The 17,043-nt window shown below is 44.6% G+C and overlaps 1 protein-coding gene across 9 annotated transcripts in view; it reads right to left on the minus strand.

The window, feature by feature from the left end:
- LOC115202196 (teneurin-3) overlaps positions 1-17,043 on the minus strand; it is a 425,097-nt gene that overhangs the window by 52,183 nt on the left and 355,871 nt on the right. For all 9 annotated transcript variants that reach the window (XM_029766158.1, XM_029766159.1, XM_029766165.1 and 6 more), the window contains 5 exons: positions 13,366-13,498; positions 12,949-13,077; positions 4,953-5,084; positions 4,566-4,701; positions 2,663-2,806 (listed from right to left, as the gene is read on the minus strand). In XM_029766158.1, coding sequence (XP_029622018.1) covers positions 2,663-2,806; positions 4,566-4,701; positions 4,953-5,084; positions 12,949-13,077; positions 13,366-13,498 — 674 coding nt within the window. The remainder of the gene's footprint in view (positions 1-2,662; positions 2,807-4,565; positions 4,702-4,952; positions 5,085-12,948; positions 13,078-13,365; positions 13,499-17,043) is intronic.

Consider the following 17,043-nt stretch of genomic DNA (forward strand, 5'->3'; position numbering starts at 1 on the left):
CGGATGGTTGACGGTTGGCCGTTTTCTAACTAAACTTCAATAAGTCCAGGACTTCCCGTAACCATGCATTCATTCTGCAGGCCTTTTGGCTCCTACTACAATAGCTACAACTATTTCCAACCTACTCTGCTGTTCATAGCAGTGGGATAATCTTTTCCATACAGTAAGTCTACAGAGAGTAGCAGAGGTTAAGGAAACAAGTTAGGGTTGTGTAAAAGTTCACTCCTATTCCTAACTCTGTTGGTATAAACTATAAACTTTAGTAGTTATGAAGGAACGTTCAGTTTAATCAGCAGTTTAGGGGGTATGGGTCACATTAAAAAGAGTGTCGATTATAACGTTTTAATGAAGCTATAGTCATATACTATATATATACTGGGGCTCCCGAGTGGCGTAGCGGTTTAAGGCACTGCATCTCAGTGGTAGAGGCGTCACTACAGACCCTGGTTCGTATCCAGGCTGTATCACAACCGGCCGTGATTGGGTGTCCTATAGGGCGGCGGACAATTGGCCCAGCGTCGTCCGGGTTTGGCCGGTGTAGGCCGTCATTTTAAATAAGAATTTGTTCTTAACTGACTTGCCTAGTTAAATAAAGGTTAAATAACGCAAAATTCCAGATACGTTCAATAAATTCCCTGGTTTTCACGAAATCCCAGTTGGATCTTTGGGACGTCCCTACCCCATTGATATTGAAAATGTTTAAGGTAAGGGTTAAGTAAGGATTAAGGATAGGTAAGGGTTAAGGTTAGGGTCAGGGTTTAGGGTAGGGCAAGTCCCAAGGATCCCAGATAGCAGTCTCCACCACTGCAGCCTCATCTCATCTCCAGCCTCATCTCATCTCCAGCTTCATTACTCTGGTAGATTGGGCCTTCACTAGCAACCACCATTATCCCCTCTGTCCTTATGGACATCCACTCTGTTAAGAGTCTGTCTGGGAGGGTATTTATGACAGGCAAATCTAGCGAACGCCCGTCCCTGTCCCGGTCTGAGCTGATCTTATCTCTCCCACTCCTGTCATGGTCGTTTGGTCGTCTCGACGATGGGGCTGATTCAATTAAGTCAAGTGTCAGTTTGAAAAGTCGACGGACGTCCAACTTCAGTCGTTTATCTGATTTAAACGCTGGGGGGAAGCTGAGGCGTCCCGGGCCGTACCCACACTCGTTCCAACTAATGGTTTCTGTTTTTTAGGATGTGGATCAGGGTTGGCGGTCGGGGAGTTGAGGACATCCTGTCCTGACAGGATGTCCTGTCCTGACCGGTCTTTACCTTCTTTAAGGGTTTTAGACATACAGTATGTGTTAAGGATACTTCTCTCCTCTCCCTCTACCTCTTTCCCTCCATCTCTTTCCTTCCTCCCCTCTCTATTTCACCCCATCTCTTCTCCCCATCCCTCTCTCTCTGCCATCTCTTCCCCTCTGTTTCTCCTGTTGAAGTATCACTGGTCAGGGTAGAGCGTAGCATGGCTGGCATATATCACAGCTTGTCTGATGTCTTGTTGATGACATGGTGGCCCGTAAACGTTTCGGCTGCCAAGTATCTCTCTCTCGCTCTCTCCATCAAGGTCGCTCTGACAGATAAGTCGATGATGCTCTTCGTTTGGTTAGCAGTGTTTACATTAACATGAGTGCTAGACGAGATCTGTCGTCAGTCAGGCCCTGTTGTGGCTTACACACACACACACACACGCTTACACACACGCTTACACACACGCACACACACACACACACACACACACACACACACACACACACACACACACACACACACACACACACACACACACACACACACACACACACACAGATTCATTCCTGTCTACTGTGATGTGACTTAGCGTTTTTAAAGCTCCTCACCGTGTCTGTACGATAGATAGCACCTGTAATTGATGTGCTGTTGAGCTTCCTGTTTAACAAGCTTATGTCAGCGAATAACGATAAGCCCTGTGTAAATCTGTTGAGAAGGTACCACTTAGGTAGCTTGTAAAGGTGAATAAGGCATGAATTAGAGTTGCGGCTGCAGGATAGGCATTAAGCTGGAGGTAGAGGTGGTGGGGGAATCTGTACGTGTGTGACGAGCAGGGGAGAAAGACTGCTCCTTCTCACTGAAGCCACGGAAGTTCAAACGCCGACTGTGGCACTGCAGGCATTGTTAGCAGAAAACAGGATCCTCCTTCGTGGTCAATATTCCTGTAAATGAAAGGTTTTTCCGAAAACAATCATGGTACCAATAATTGCTTCTAATGCATCAGATATTATTTTAAAATCGCAGTTATAAGGATCATTTAGTTGCTAATGGCAGCCTGCAGTACTCCGGTCGGCCTTCAACTTGAGTTACTCGATGAGAGGGGGCAGCACTGAGCCATGCCTGCGACGTCACTTCCTGGGCTAGTTCAAACTGTGCATGTTTAGGTCTCCATGAGACGCCATCTTAATAGACTTCACTTGGCTTCAATGCGCTATTGAGTCTTCACATGGGAAACAATATGGTCACATGGCTCACATATACAGTCATTGGTGATGAGTGTGTGTGTGTGTGCATGTGTGTAAATGTGAGTTTGTTTGTGTGTGTGTGTGTGTGGGGAGGTCCACGCATGTGTGCTTGGTGTGTGTGTGTGTGTGTGTGTGTGTGTGCTTGGTGTGTGTGTGTGCGGTCATGTTCCTACCGTTCTGGATATCCAGTATATGGTGTTTGTCCAGGGTCCAGCCTCCCATGTTGGACGCGTCCAGCTCATAGCCCTGCAGTGTGGCGGTCCTCTTCTCCCATAGGATCAGGTCCAGACACGACTCGTACTCAAAACCCACCGACACTACAACAGGAACAGGAAGGAGGGCATCGGGTTAGCACAGATACTGTTAATGACAAGACTCCAACTGACTAACGACGAGTATAAGCCGAGACAATGTTATTGGTGTTACTTATTTTTGATTCTAATTAGTCGTCTTACACAATTACAATTCATCTCTGCCGTCGTACCTCAACAGCTCCACTCAGTTTGTAATAACATAACTTTCCCAAGCTTGATAATCATCTCCCTTACAGCTCTTTTTAAACTCCTATCTGTCTTCAGCCGATCACATTACGACAAACCCCCTCTGATGGATCAATAATGGCGCAGGCCAAATTACCAGACAGGCGTAATGCAATTGGAAAAAAAACAAATGCTGACGAAGGGAAGGTTAGAAGGTGAACAATCAATCAATATGACCTGGTCCATTTCTAATAACACCCTCCAAATCCTCCTCCTATCTCTTCCTTCCTGGCAAAGCAAGAATACATTAGACTCAACAATAATAACCCTGCAGCGTCTATACCGTCTAACAGTTTGTTTATGTAAAGGCGGTCATTTTGTATTTATTTACATATGAGAGAAACATGGGTAGTTTTACACTGGCCAACTTCCTTTCCCTCCCTCCCCAATCCCCCAGGACTGAAAATAACAAGCCGCTGCATGTCTGCCTGCCTGTCAGGCACTGGAACAGCTTGAGCGTACGGTGACAAGTGTGTTTAGGGATTTCATTGTGAGCACAACCATCAACGTTCTCCAGAAGCAGCTCTAACCCCCGGCTGTATTTTAGTCAGAACGAAGCCACACCTTTCGCCATGACCTTCAGAAAGCTGAGAGAGTGTGTGTGTGTGTGCGTGTGTGTGTGTGTGTGAGTGTGTGTGCGGGCGGGCGTGCGTGCGTGTGTGTGTGTGTCTGTGTCTGTGTGTGTCTGTGTGTGTCTGTGTGTGAGTGTGTGCAAAAACAAGAACAACGTTATTCCTCTCTGCGGTGGTTTTTGTGCTGCGGAGTCATCATACACATGTGAAAAGAAAACACCGGAAGGAAAAAAGTGAAGAACAACCAAAAGCAGCAGTTGTTTTTTGTGTGGAACGCATTAGCATATCATCGTGAAGACAGACATCACACAGGCCGATCTGAAGGCCTCAACGGTCTGTATTAAACCAAAACACTTCCTTAACCGTTCAGCACACACATCTGAGGGAAGTCAGTTCTTTGACAGCAGCCTGTTAGGGACTCCCTTAGCATTTACAAAGAGCTGTTTAAGCGAAAGGCACATGTAATGTAGGTGCTCTACACGGGCTTAGGAAAGGCGGACAAAGGAGTATGCCGTACGATAGCTTCGCTGAAGAAATACTATGTGTGTCTGCCTGTCACCTTTCGTGCCCAAGAGGAACGGTCCTTTGGGGATAAATCAACCTTAAAATGGACATTTATAAATGTTTCAACTCCATATTCATCATCTCCAGCACCACCCCAACATCAACGTGTGTGAAAATGGCACGTTGCTATGTTTGGCAGTAAAAAAAAATAGAGGAAGATAAGTGTTTCCAGTGACATCATCAACCAATTAGCAGACAATTAGTAGGCAATTGGTTAAAATCACACGCTGCACACCGATGACGTCATTTGAAACATTTATCTCCCTCCGTCTTTTCCCCACAAAACCTAGAACACACGTTGATGTTGGGTTGGTGCTGGAGAGGATGAATATGAAGTCGAACATGCTTTAAATTTCCCTTTAACTCGTAGCGTGTGCTTTGGCCCGCTCCGCGGTACTCACCGACTGCCTCAGACAAGCCGTAGACCTTCTGGTTGTAAGCGTCTGTCTTGTCCCAGATGAAGGTGTAGGAGAGGTTGGGCTGGGCAGGGAACCACTTCTGGAACAGACGCCCCACCACCGCCACCATCAGGTGCACCTGGAATAGATTGTGGAATAAACACATTTTCAGACGGGCATTATAATGGCCAGCTAGGGTAAGACTGACTGTACAATTCGCACTCAAAAGGCATTTGACATCAAAATAAATTGTAGCCTTGGTTTTGTGTTAGCGCATTTATTAAAAAACATCTATTCACTGTATTTTGGCCTGTATTGTAAGACCTACACGACCTGTGGCGATAGCAATGCCAGTCACAATTTAGTTACACCTAAAGAAGAAAGCACTACCTTCATGAGGTTGAAGGGCACACTGGCCTGGGTCATGGTGACCTTGAGGACAGGCTTGTAGCCGGCCGCTCGCGAGGACAGGTACAGCAGGTTGAGGTCGCTGCCCGGGATGGACGTCTCCTCCTGGAGGACCTGTTGGGGGGGTGGGACGGGAACGGGGGGACACATCAAAGGAGAGTGGGTCAAGAAGGGTTAGTACATCTTAGCACACCCTGAGAGGGACTGGAGTGGAGAATGTCATCTTTGAACACTTTTCAGTGAGAACATCAAAGCCGAAAGGGTTCAGAAGAGTCTCAGTACAGCTACACTCTGGGTGGTGTGGCAAAGTGACAAGAGAACGGAGAGGTCACGTGGAGTCAAGAACGCTATTCATTCATCTGTGAAAACTATTTGGAGAGAAGGGAAGAAGGAAAATAGAGAGAGAGAGATCTCCCTGGCCTGTTTTGTCAGCGCAGTGACTGTCCTCGTAAGGCTGTTTCATATAACTATAAGCAGGGGTTATCTTCTGTTCAGAGCGCCTCCACTGTGTGTGTGTGTGTGTGTGTGTGTGTGTGTGTGTGTGTGTGTGTGTGTGTGCAGAGCTCCTCCCTGTCTATCCACTGTCTTTTCATTAGTGTGATGCTCCAGAAAGCCCTGGGTGTTAGGTCTCGCTGTTGTTTTTAACCTCTCCTAACATCAACACATTTCACCCTCTTTTCAAAGCAGGGGCCAAAGAGCTCCCTGGCTGAGATTTGGAGGGTGAGTCAGTGAGGGTATGAGGAGGTTGGAATTAAATGGAATATGACCTCAAATCTGTACACATCACATGCACTGAGGGTATTTATTAAGTCCATCAGATTCCAAAGACCTATCACTCAATACTTATTTACTTTCTAGCTCGAGTCTCTCTCTCTCTCTCCCTCTCTCTCTGTCTCTCTCGCCCTCTGTCTCCCCCTGCTCCCTCTCTCTCGCTCTCTCTCCCCCTGCTCCCTCTCTCTCTCCCCCTGTGCCCTCTCTCTCCTTACTCCTTCTCTCTCTCTCTCTCTGTGTCTCTCTGTCTCTCTCGACCCCTGTCTCCCCGTGCTCTCTCTCTCTCTCTCTCTCCCCCTGTTCCCTCTCTCTCCTTACTCCTCTCTCTCTCTCTCTGTCTCTCTGTCTCTCTCACCCTCTGTCTCCCCCTGCTCTCTCTCTCTCTCTCCCCCTGCTCCCTCTCTCTCCCCCTGCTCCCTCTCTCTCGCTCTCACTCTCTCTCCCCCTGCTCCCTCTCTCTCTCCCCCTGTTCCCTCTCTCTCTCCCCCTGTTCCCTCTCTCTCTCCCCCTGTTCCCTCTCTCTCCTTTCTCCTTCTCTCTCTCTCTCTCCGTCTCTCTCTCTCTCGCCCTCTGTCTCCCCCTGCTCCCTCTCTCTCTCCCTGTTCCCTCTCCTTATTCCTTCTCTCTCTCTCTCTTTCTCTCCTCCCTCTCTCCTTATTCTACTCTCTCTTGTCTCAATCCCAGAAGTATTGGATCAGTCTGTATTTTCATTAGACGGGAGAGGGAAGCTTGACATGGGTCTCAACGAGCCTTTGATATCCAATATGGTCGCCCAATGACAACGGAATCAATCAAAATGAAAAACAAATTGAGGGTGGAAAAAGTGACAGGTAAAAGGTAACAGATTTAGTGGCTAGGCCACCACGGGTTTACCCCCCCCCCCCCCCCCCCCCCCCCCACACACACACACACACACACACACACACACACACACACACACACACACACACACACACACTTAATATTACCATGTGCAGCGGGTGTGTTTTCTTCCGGGTAAACAGTGTGTGTCTGCACATACAGTGTGTGTGTGTGTCCTGAACACACTCCACCAGCGAACGGACCCCACCCTGGTCTCCCCAGCTAGCTCTAACTACAACGTCTGGCCTAAGAACATGTTTCTCCTGGCTTTAAACTAACTCCTGATAGAAACACTCTGTTATTACATCTTCTCTGGTGTGTGTGTGTCTGCTTTCTGGTGTGTGTGTGCGTCTGCTTTCTGGTGTGTGTGTGTGTCTGGTTTCTGGTGTGTGTGTGTGTGTGTCTGCTTTCTGGTGTGTGTGTGTCTGCTTTCTGGTGTGTGTGTGTGTGTGTGTGTCTGCTTTCTTGTGTGTGTGAGTGTGTGTGTCTGGTTTCTGGTGTGTGTGTGTGTGTGTGTCTGGTTTCTGGTGTGTGTGTGTGTGTCTGCTTTCTGGTGTGTGTGTGTGCGTCTGCTTTCTGGTGTGTGTGTGTGTGTCTGGTTTCTGGTGTGTGTGTGTGTGTGTGTCTGCTTTCTGGTGTGTGTGTGTGTGTGTGTGTGTGTCTGCTTTCTTGTGTGTGTTATCTTTTGCAATCTAGAAGGGGGCCATTTTTTAACTGCAGGATATAATAATACCAACTGGTAATTCATTAAAGGGTTTAATGAGCGGAGCCGAGATCAAACAATAAACGGGTGCTTTATTTTGAAGTGCCACCCGCCATTAAAGGGGAAGTGTAATGAAAACATATGGCTATGGGGGTAATGGACTGGCGCCGTATCTTAAAGGGATACTATGTGATTGGGACCTCATTGCCAACATCCCAAAGTATCCCCTTAAAAGCACCAATCCTTTAATAACACACATTGGATAATACCATAGGTTGGGCTTGGGTCAATAGTTCGCTATGGTGGCACAAGTACTGCCAAGACATCTTATTGGATAAAACACCTCAACAGAACCTTTGCTATAAAACCTTTGTTACATACTTTTGTAATGTCATGGCTGTGCAGTTTTATGTTGTACGGGAACGGTGTGGTACTGGAGAGGCGATTGTGTGTGTGTGTGTGTCTGATCTGGATAAGGATCCGTCAACTCAGAGTAATCCAGCAGATATGAGAGAGAGAGCTATGTCTGCAATATCCACTAAACCAACTAAACCAATACACTACCTCTATCCAAACTAATAGGCTGAAAACATAGCAACAGACTACACCGTTATACTGTTGGTATCCAGATCAACTGTTACAGACAGCTAAGGCTGCAGCTCAGTGTGTGTGTGTGTGTGTGTGTGTGTGTGTGTGTGTGTGTGTGTGTGTGTGTGTGTGTGTTCAGCTAACAACCGCAGGCTACAGTCAATCCCATGACCCTGCTACCCCCTCAGACTGGATTTGGTGTGCACCAACATCACATAGTGTAAACATCTCTAAAAGGAATATCTAGACTCAAATCACCACGCAGAAAGATTTTAGAGTCATGCCAAATGTCTCACCCAAGTGTCCATATTTGTTTGGGGAGGAAAAAAAGGTTTTCTACAGTATTTCTCCGGGGATAAACCTTAGCTTAACTTACAACTTTGATTTGAATAGATTTCACTATTTATATTTGTCTGTTTTTCTTTCTGTTTGACACATGGGAAAGCGATCAAGTGCTCCAGTGTCATCGCTCTGTGAGAGTTCCACGTGTAGCGCCTCAGAGTGACCTTGCCCAAACTATTTTCTTCTGGGTAACAACGACCCCTATGTACTGGGTTCTGGGACCTGGAGAATTTTGACTATTGGTTTCATCCAGACACTGAGAACCACTGTCTCATTGTGCTCCAACTGAACACACTTGGCTAACCTTTATTTGGTCTTCTGCTCTCATTTGTTCTCCTGTGGAACAGCGAGCACACAATAGCGTGTGATCCCAAAGCCACATAACAGCCAAGTGTGAGTGTGTGTGTAATCCAAAGTACTTTCTTCAGCAAGACTGTTCTCTTCCAAGGAGGACTCTTAGTAGACAGGTCTGTTACCAGTTAGCTACTCTCTGTGACTGACTGCTTTGGTACGGCTTCGTGTTGGGTTCCTTTTACTGTGTTTCTTTCCTTTCCTCACACACACACACACACACACACACACACACACACACACACACACACACACACACACACACACACACACACACACACACACACACACCCCTGGTGAAGGCCCCTGGGGTATAGCTGTCCGACCCCTGCGTCCCTTTATAAAACATTAGCCTCCTTCACCATCCGCCTCTCCTTGCACGAGCTCTGAAGCTTTATAGTTCCGCTCATAAGAACAGGAACTAATTCAAATCAGGACCGGATCGTTTGGGGACTGGCTGGGCCGGGGCACGGTGCCTGTTACTGTGTGCTTGTCTCTGTGTGTGTATGAGAGAGTCTGTGAGTGTTTCTGTGTATTATGTGTGTGCCTGTGTCTGCTTGCTTGCGTTTCTCAGTGTGTGTTTGTGTTACTGTGTGTATGTCTGTGTGTGTTTATGTCTGTGTGTGTGTCTGTGTGTGTTTATGTCTGTGTGTGTTTATGTCTGTCTGTGTGTGTTTATGTCTGTGTGTGTCTGTGTCTGTGTCTTTATGTCTGTGTGTGTTTATGTCTGTGTGTGTTTATGTCTGTGTGTGTCTGTGTCTTTATATCTGTGTGTGTGTCTGTGTGTGTTTATGTCTGTGTGTGTTTATGTCTGTGTGTGTTTATGTCTGTCTGTGTGTGTTTATGTCTGTGTGTGTCTGTGTCTTTATATCTGTGTGTTTATGTCTGTGTGTGTTTATGTCTGTGTGTGTTTATGTCTGTGTGTGTCTGTGTCTTTATATCTGTGTGTTTATATCTGTGTGTGTTTATGTCTGTGTGTGTTTATGTCTGTGTGTGTTTATGTCTGTGTGTGTGTCTGTGTGTGTTTATGTCTGTCTGTGTGTGTTTATGTCTGTGTGTGTCTGTGTCTTTATATCTGTGTGTTTATATCTGTGTGTGTTTATGTCTGTGTGTATTGTTTGGCTGATGGTGCAGAACACAGCCTTATTAAAGTAGTGCTTTAGACTGAAGGAGTGCCAGAGAAGAGTAGACAGAAGTTGGGCCAAGAGGAATCAAAGTCTATCTGGCCGCACAGGAGAGTTGAGAGAGATAGGGGGAGAGAGGGAGAGAGAGAGAGAGAGACAGAGACAGAGGACAGAGACAGAGAGAGAGAGAGAGAGAGAGAGAGAGAGAGAGAGAGAGAGAGAGAGACAGAGAGAGAGAGAGAGAGAGAGAGAGAGGAGAGAGAGAGAGAGAGAGAGGACTCATTTGGAGCAGATAAAACATGTGTTTGGCCCCCTGTACCAGCTTTACTGAAGATGCTCTTCTGCACAGATTGGCCTGTGATACTGCCATAATGGTAAACCCTGGGTTTTGATCTACGAATGAGTGTGCGTGCGCGAGCGCGTGTGAGACCCTCATAACAATTCACACCGTGTCTGGCACGGCTAGAAAGACTATACATGGATTTAAATGCTCTCTCTCTTCATCAAGGCTTCTCCTCTTTGAAAGAAACAAGAGCATCTGTGCAAACAGTTAGAAAATCTCTAGACCTTGTATTCACTGGGCTGTTAAAGGAGTGCTTTTATACTTCAAGTATTAAAGGTCGGCTCAGCTTTTTGTGAGGCCTCCCGTTCCAACTGAGTTGGCTGTTTGAGGTGAAGCAGTGTGGGGTGTTATGGGGCATTAGAAAACGGGTTGTTTGGATCCTGGATGCTGATTGGTTGTGGGACAACAACTCCTGCAAAATACCATGACGTGTTAATGTCATAATTCCACTGTCCGCAGCCCAGGCAGGAAATTCATAAACGTCTCCCTCGGGGAAAAAAGGTACACATAATTTACAGTACACTACAGGAAAGTTGAACAGATGAGTTGAACAGGAGAGTTGAACAGATGAGTTGAACAGGAGAGTTGAACAGGAGAGTTGAACAGATGAGTTGAACAGGAGAGTTGAACAGGAGAGTTGAACAGATGAGTTGAACAGGAGAGTTGAACAGGAGAGTTGAACAGGAGAGTTGAACAGATGAGTTGAACAGGAGAGTTGAACAGGAGAGTTGAACAGATGAGTTGAACAGGAGAGTTGAACAGGAGAGTTGAACAGATGAGTTGAACAGGAGAGTTGAACAGGAGAGTTGAACAGGAGAGTTGAACAGATGAGTTGAACAGATGAGTTGAACAGGAGAGTTGAACAGGAGAGTTGAACAGGAGAGTTGAACAGGAGAGTTGAACAGGAGAGTTGAACAGATGAGTTGAACAGGAGAGTTGAACAGGAGAGTTGAACAGGAGAGTTGAACAGGAGAGTTGAACAGGAGAGTTGAACAGGAGAGTTGAACAGATGAGGGTACAGAGTGGGTCTGTGGAGAGGGTAGAGTGAACTGGACGAACCCTAGCTGACCGTGTTGTGAGGTGTGTGTACAGTGGGTGTTTGATGTACTGTATGTATTCTTTCTCCTCTGTCACCTAACTTGAGTCTTAGGTATAACGCGTTTGTGGAAAAGTGTGTGTATTCAGTACAACTAGTCTGGGTTTCTGTGTGTGTGTGTGCATGTGCGTATACGATGATGATAATGTGTGTATGATGATGATAATGTGTGTATGATGATGATAATGTATATATGCTGATGATAATGCATATATGATGACTATCATGTATATATGGCGATAATGTATGTATGATGATTATAATGTGTGTATGATGATGATAATGTATATATGCTGATGATAATGCATATATGATGACTATCATGTATATATGGCGATAATGTATGTATGATGATTATAATGTGTGTATGATGATGATGTGTGTATGATGATGATAATGTGTGTATGATGATGACAATGTGTGCATGATGATGATAATGTGTGTATGATGATGATAATGTATATACGCTATTGATAATGCATACATGGTGATGATCATGCATATACGGTGATCATGTGCATATGATGATGATGATGTGTGTATGATGATGACAATATATATATGATGATGATAATGTATATGATGATGATAAAGTGTGTATGATGATGACAAGGTGTGTATGATGATGATAATGTATATATATGACGATGATAATGTATATATGATGATGATAGTGTATATATGATGATGATCATGTATATTGTGATGATAATGTGTGTATGATGATGATAATGCATATATGATGATGATAAAGTGTGTATGATGACGATAATGTGTGTATGATGATGGTAAGGTATATATGATGATAATGTATATGATGATGATAAAGTGTGTATGATGACGATAATGTGTGTATGATGATGATAATGCATATATGATGATGATAAAGTGTGTATGATGACGATAATGTGTGTATGATGATGGTAAGGTATATATGATGATAATGTATATGATGATGATAAAGTGTGTATGATGACGATAATGTGTGTATGATGATGATAATGTGTGTATGATGATGATAATGTGTGTATGATGATGATAATGTGTGTATGATGATGATACTGTGTGTATGATGATGACAATGTGTGTATAATGATGATAATGTATATATGACGATGATAATGTGTGTATAATGATGCTAATGTATATATGATGATTTTTTTAAATTTAACCTTTATTTAACTAGGCAAGTCAGTTAAGAACAAATTCTTATTTTCAATGACGGCCTAGGAACAGTGGGTTAACTGCCTTGTTCAGGGGCAGAACGACAGATTTTTACCTTGTCAGCTCAGGGATTCAATCTTGCAACCTTTCGGTTACTAGTCCAACACTCTAATCACTAGGCTACCTGCCGCCCCTATAATAATGTGCGTATGATGATGATAATGTGTGTATGATGATGATAATGTGTGTATGATGGTAATGTGTATATGACGATGATAATGTGTGTACGATGATGATAATGTGTGTATGATGATGATGATAATGTGTATGATGATGATGATGATGTGTGTATGATGATGATAATGTATATATGATGATGACAATGTGTGTATGATGGTAATGTGTATATGACGATGATAATGTGTGTACGATGATGATAATGTGTGTATGATGATGATGATAATGTGTATGATGATGATGATGATGTGTGTATGATGATGATAATGTGTGTATGATGATGATGATGATGATGATGTGTGTATAATGATGATGTGTGTATGATGATGATAATGTGTGTATGATGATGATGACGTGTGTATGATGATGATGTGTGTATGATGATGTGTATGTCTCACCTGTGTCTCAGGTATGATGGGCCCATCCTCTGGTGAGGACCTGAAGCAGGTAGAGAGGGGAGAGGCCACGATGACAGGACTGGGCCTGATGAAACCACTCAGGTCACAGCTGGGGATGTCATTCTCCTCCTGCAATACGATTCAATATGATTGAAGACGAGTCAATACAATTCAATACGAGTCAATACAATTCAATATGAGTAACACAATTCAATACAATTGAATTTGATTAAATACAATTCAATATGAGTCAATACAATTTAACATGAGTCACTGTGAGTCAATGCAATTCAATATGATTCAGTACAATTCAATACAGTTCAATACGATTCAATATGATTAAATTAAATTCAATGGAATTCAATAAGACTCAATACAATTACATTTAATGAAATATCTTTATCAACTATATTTCACCTTCTTCATGACCAGGGTGTCCATGACATAGAAGACGTTCCAGGGGATCCACACGGTGCGGTACTGTATCAGGAACGGAGCCCGCTCGAAACTCAGGGTCAGACTGGCCCCACCGTTGGTCAACAGGTCAAACCTGGAGAGATGGAGAGAGATGAGGATAGAGATGGAGAGAGATGGGGTTAGAGGTGGTGACAGAAACACGCAGGCATGTACATTCACACAGAGAGACAGGCGGACAGACGGATGGACAGACACACACAGGCCCCCCCCCTTCACACACAGACAGTAGAAAGGACATGTTACATGTTCACACATTTCCTCCTGGTTGCTCTTGGGCCCTGGAGAAAGAGATCTCCGTATCTTTGACACTGATGGAGGTAGAGTGAGGATGAAGGGTGATCAGACCGTTCTGTTCTAATTGTCTCTCCTGTCTAGTCTGTCCAACCTGAGGCTCTCTCTCTCTCTCTCTCTCTCTCTCTCTCTCTCCTTCCCTGCTATATCTCTCCCTCTTCCTCTCTACTACTTATCTCAGAACAAAACATGTTTCTGTTCTTTCTCCTGTACTGAAAATAAGATGATGGGGCCAATTATTATTGTATGTGTGTGTGTGTGTGTGTGTGTGGTGAGAGAGAGCTCCGTCTGGCTAGCTAACTTTGTCTTTTAACATGTAGCAGGTCTATAGGGCGAACCATCCGAGTGGAAGAGAGAGAAGGTCCCTTAAGTCCTGTCCTATATTCTGTGTCTGGAGGGGGCTGGCGGGGTGACGTGTGAAGACACACACGCAACACATACACAAAATGCATAGATAAAAGAACACACTCACGCAAGCACAGACAAGCAGCGACACCAGCATTCAATCTGTTACGACCAGATATATTGTTATTTATAAACTGGGTGGTTCCAGCCCAGAATGCTGATTGGCTGACAGCAGTGGTATGTGAGACGGTATACCATGGGGGTTTGAGACCGTATACCTCGGGGGTTTGTGGTATTTGGCCAACATACCACGACTTATGGCTGAATCCAGGTACTCCGCGATGCGTCGTCCCTAAGCACAGTCCTTAGGTGTGGACCCCCTTGGGCCTTACTGCTTAAATACACTAAATGGCCAAAAGTATGTGGCACCTGATCTTCGAACATCTCATTCCAAAATCATGGGCATTAATATGGAGTTGGTCCCCCCTTTGCTGCTATAACAGCATCCACTCTTCTGGGAAGGCTTTCCACTAGATGTTGGAACATTGCTGTGGGGACTTGCTTCCATTCAGCCACAAGAGAATTAGTGAGGTCGGGCACTGATGTTGGGCGATTAGGTCTGGCTCGCAGTCGGCGTTCCAATTCATCCCAAAGGCATTCGACGGGGTTGAGGTCAAGGCCAGTCAAGTTCTTCCTCACCGATCTCGACAAACCATTTCTGTATGGGCCTCACTTTGTGCACGGGGGCATTGTCATGCTGAAACAGGAAAGGGCTTTCCCCAAACTGTTGCCCCAAAGTTGGAAGCACAGCATCGTCTAGATAGAACGTCATTGTATGCTGTAGCATTAAGAGTTCCCTTCACTGGAACTAAGAGGCCTAGCCTGAACCAGGAAAAACAGCCCCAGACCATTATTCCTCCTCCACCAAACTTTACAGTTGGCATTATGCAATAGGGCAGGTAGCATTCTCCTGGCATCCTCCAAAGCCAGATTTGTCTGTCGGACTGCCAGATGGTGAAGCGTGATTCATCACTCCGGAGAACACGTTCACACTGCTTTAGAGTCCAATGGCGGCGAGCTTTACACTACTTCAGCTGACGCTTGGTATTGCGCATGGTGATCTTAGGATCTTAGGCTGCTCAGCCATGGAAACCCGTTTACATTTACATTTTACATTTACATCATTTAGCAGACGCTCTTATCCAGAGCAACTTACAAATTGGTGCATTCACATTTCATGAAGCTTCCAACGAACAGTTCTTGTGCTGACTTTGCTTCCAGAGGCAGTTTGGATTTTTACGCGATACGTGCTTCAGCACTCGGTGGTCCCATTCTGTGAGCTTGTGTGGCCTACCACTTCGCGGCTGAGCCGTTGTTGCTCCAAGATGTTTCCACTTCACAATAGCAGCACTTACAGTTGACCGGGGAAGCTTTAGCAGGGCAGAAATTTGACAAACTGACATGTTGGATAGGTGTCATCCTATGACGGTGCCACGTTGAAAGTCACTGAGCTCTTCAGTAAGGCCATTCTACTGCCAATGTTTGTCTATGGAGATTGCATGGTTGTGTGCTGAAGAGCTCAGTGACATGGCTGAAATAGCAGAATCCACTAATTTGAAGGCACGTCCACATACTTTTGGTAATGACAGTTCCATGGCATGTATATTCAGTCTATTGTAGCAGTGGCATGACAGTATATTCAGCCTATTGTAGCAGTGGCATGGCAGTATATTCAGCCTATTGTAGCAGTGGCATGGCAGTATATTCAGTCTATTGTAGCAGTGGCATGGCAGTATATTCAGTCTATTGTAGCAGTGGCATGCCAGTATATTCAGTCTATTTTAGCAGTGGCATGACAGTATATTCAGTCTATTTTAGCAGTGACATGGCAGTATATTCAGCCTATTGTAGCAGTGGCATGGCAGTATATTCAGTCTATTGTAGCAGTGGCATGGCAGTATATTCAGTATATTGTAGCAGTGGCATGCCAGTATATTCAGTCTATTGTAGCAGTGGCATGCCAGTATATTCAGTCTATTGTAGCAGTGGCATGGCAGTATATTCAGCCTATTGTAGCAGTGGCATGACAGTATATTCAGTCTATTGTAGCAGTGGCATGGCAGTATATTCAGTCTATTGTAGCAGTGACATGACATTATATTCAGTCTATTGTAGCAGTGGCATGGCAGTATATTCAGCCTATTGTAGCAGTGGCATGGCAGTATATTCAGTCTATTGTAGCAGTGGCATGGCAGTATATTCAGTATATTGTAGCAATGGCATGGCAGTATATTCAGCCTATTGTAGCAGTGGCATGGCAGTATATTCAGTCTATTTTAGCAGTGGCATGGCAGTATATTCAGTGTATTTTAGCAGTGGCATGGCAGTATATTCAGTCTATTTTAGCAGTGGCATGGCAGTATATTCAGTCTATTTTAGCAGTGGCATGACAGTATATTCAGTCTATTGTAGCAGTGGCATGGCAGTATATTCAGTCTATTTTAGCAGTGGCATGGCAGTATATTCAGTATATCGTAGCAGTGGCATGGCAGTATATTCAGTCTATTTTAGCAGTGGCATGGCAGTATATTCAGTCTATTTTAGCAGTGGCATGGCAGTATATTCAGTCTATTTTAGCAGTGGCATGGCAGTATATTCAGTCTATTTTAGCAGTGGCATGGCAGTATATTCAGTCTATTGTAGCAGTGGCATGGCAGTATATTCAGTATATTGTAGCAGTGGCATGGCAGTATATTCAGTATATTGTAGCAGTGGCATGGCAGTATATTCAGTCTATTTTAGCAGTGGCATGGCAGTATATTCAGTATATTGTAGCAGTGGCATGGCAGTATATTCAGTATATTGTAGCAGTGGCATGGCAGTATATTCAGTCTATTTTAGCAGTGGCATGGCAGTATATTCAGTCTATTTTAGCAGTGGCATGGCAGTATATTCAGTCTATTACAACAACATAAATGATTC

This window comes from Salmo trutta, chromosome 11, assembly GCF_901001165.1.
Source record: "Salmo trutta chromosome 11, fSalTru1.1, whole genome shotgun sequence".
Lineage (NCBI taxonomy): Eukaryota > Metazoa > Chordata > Actinopteri > Salmoniformes > Salmonidae > Salmo > Salmo trutta.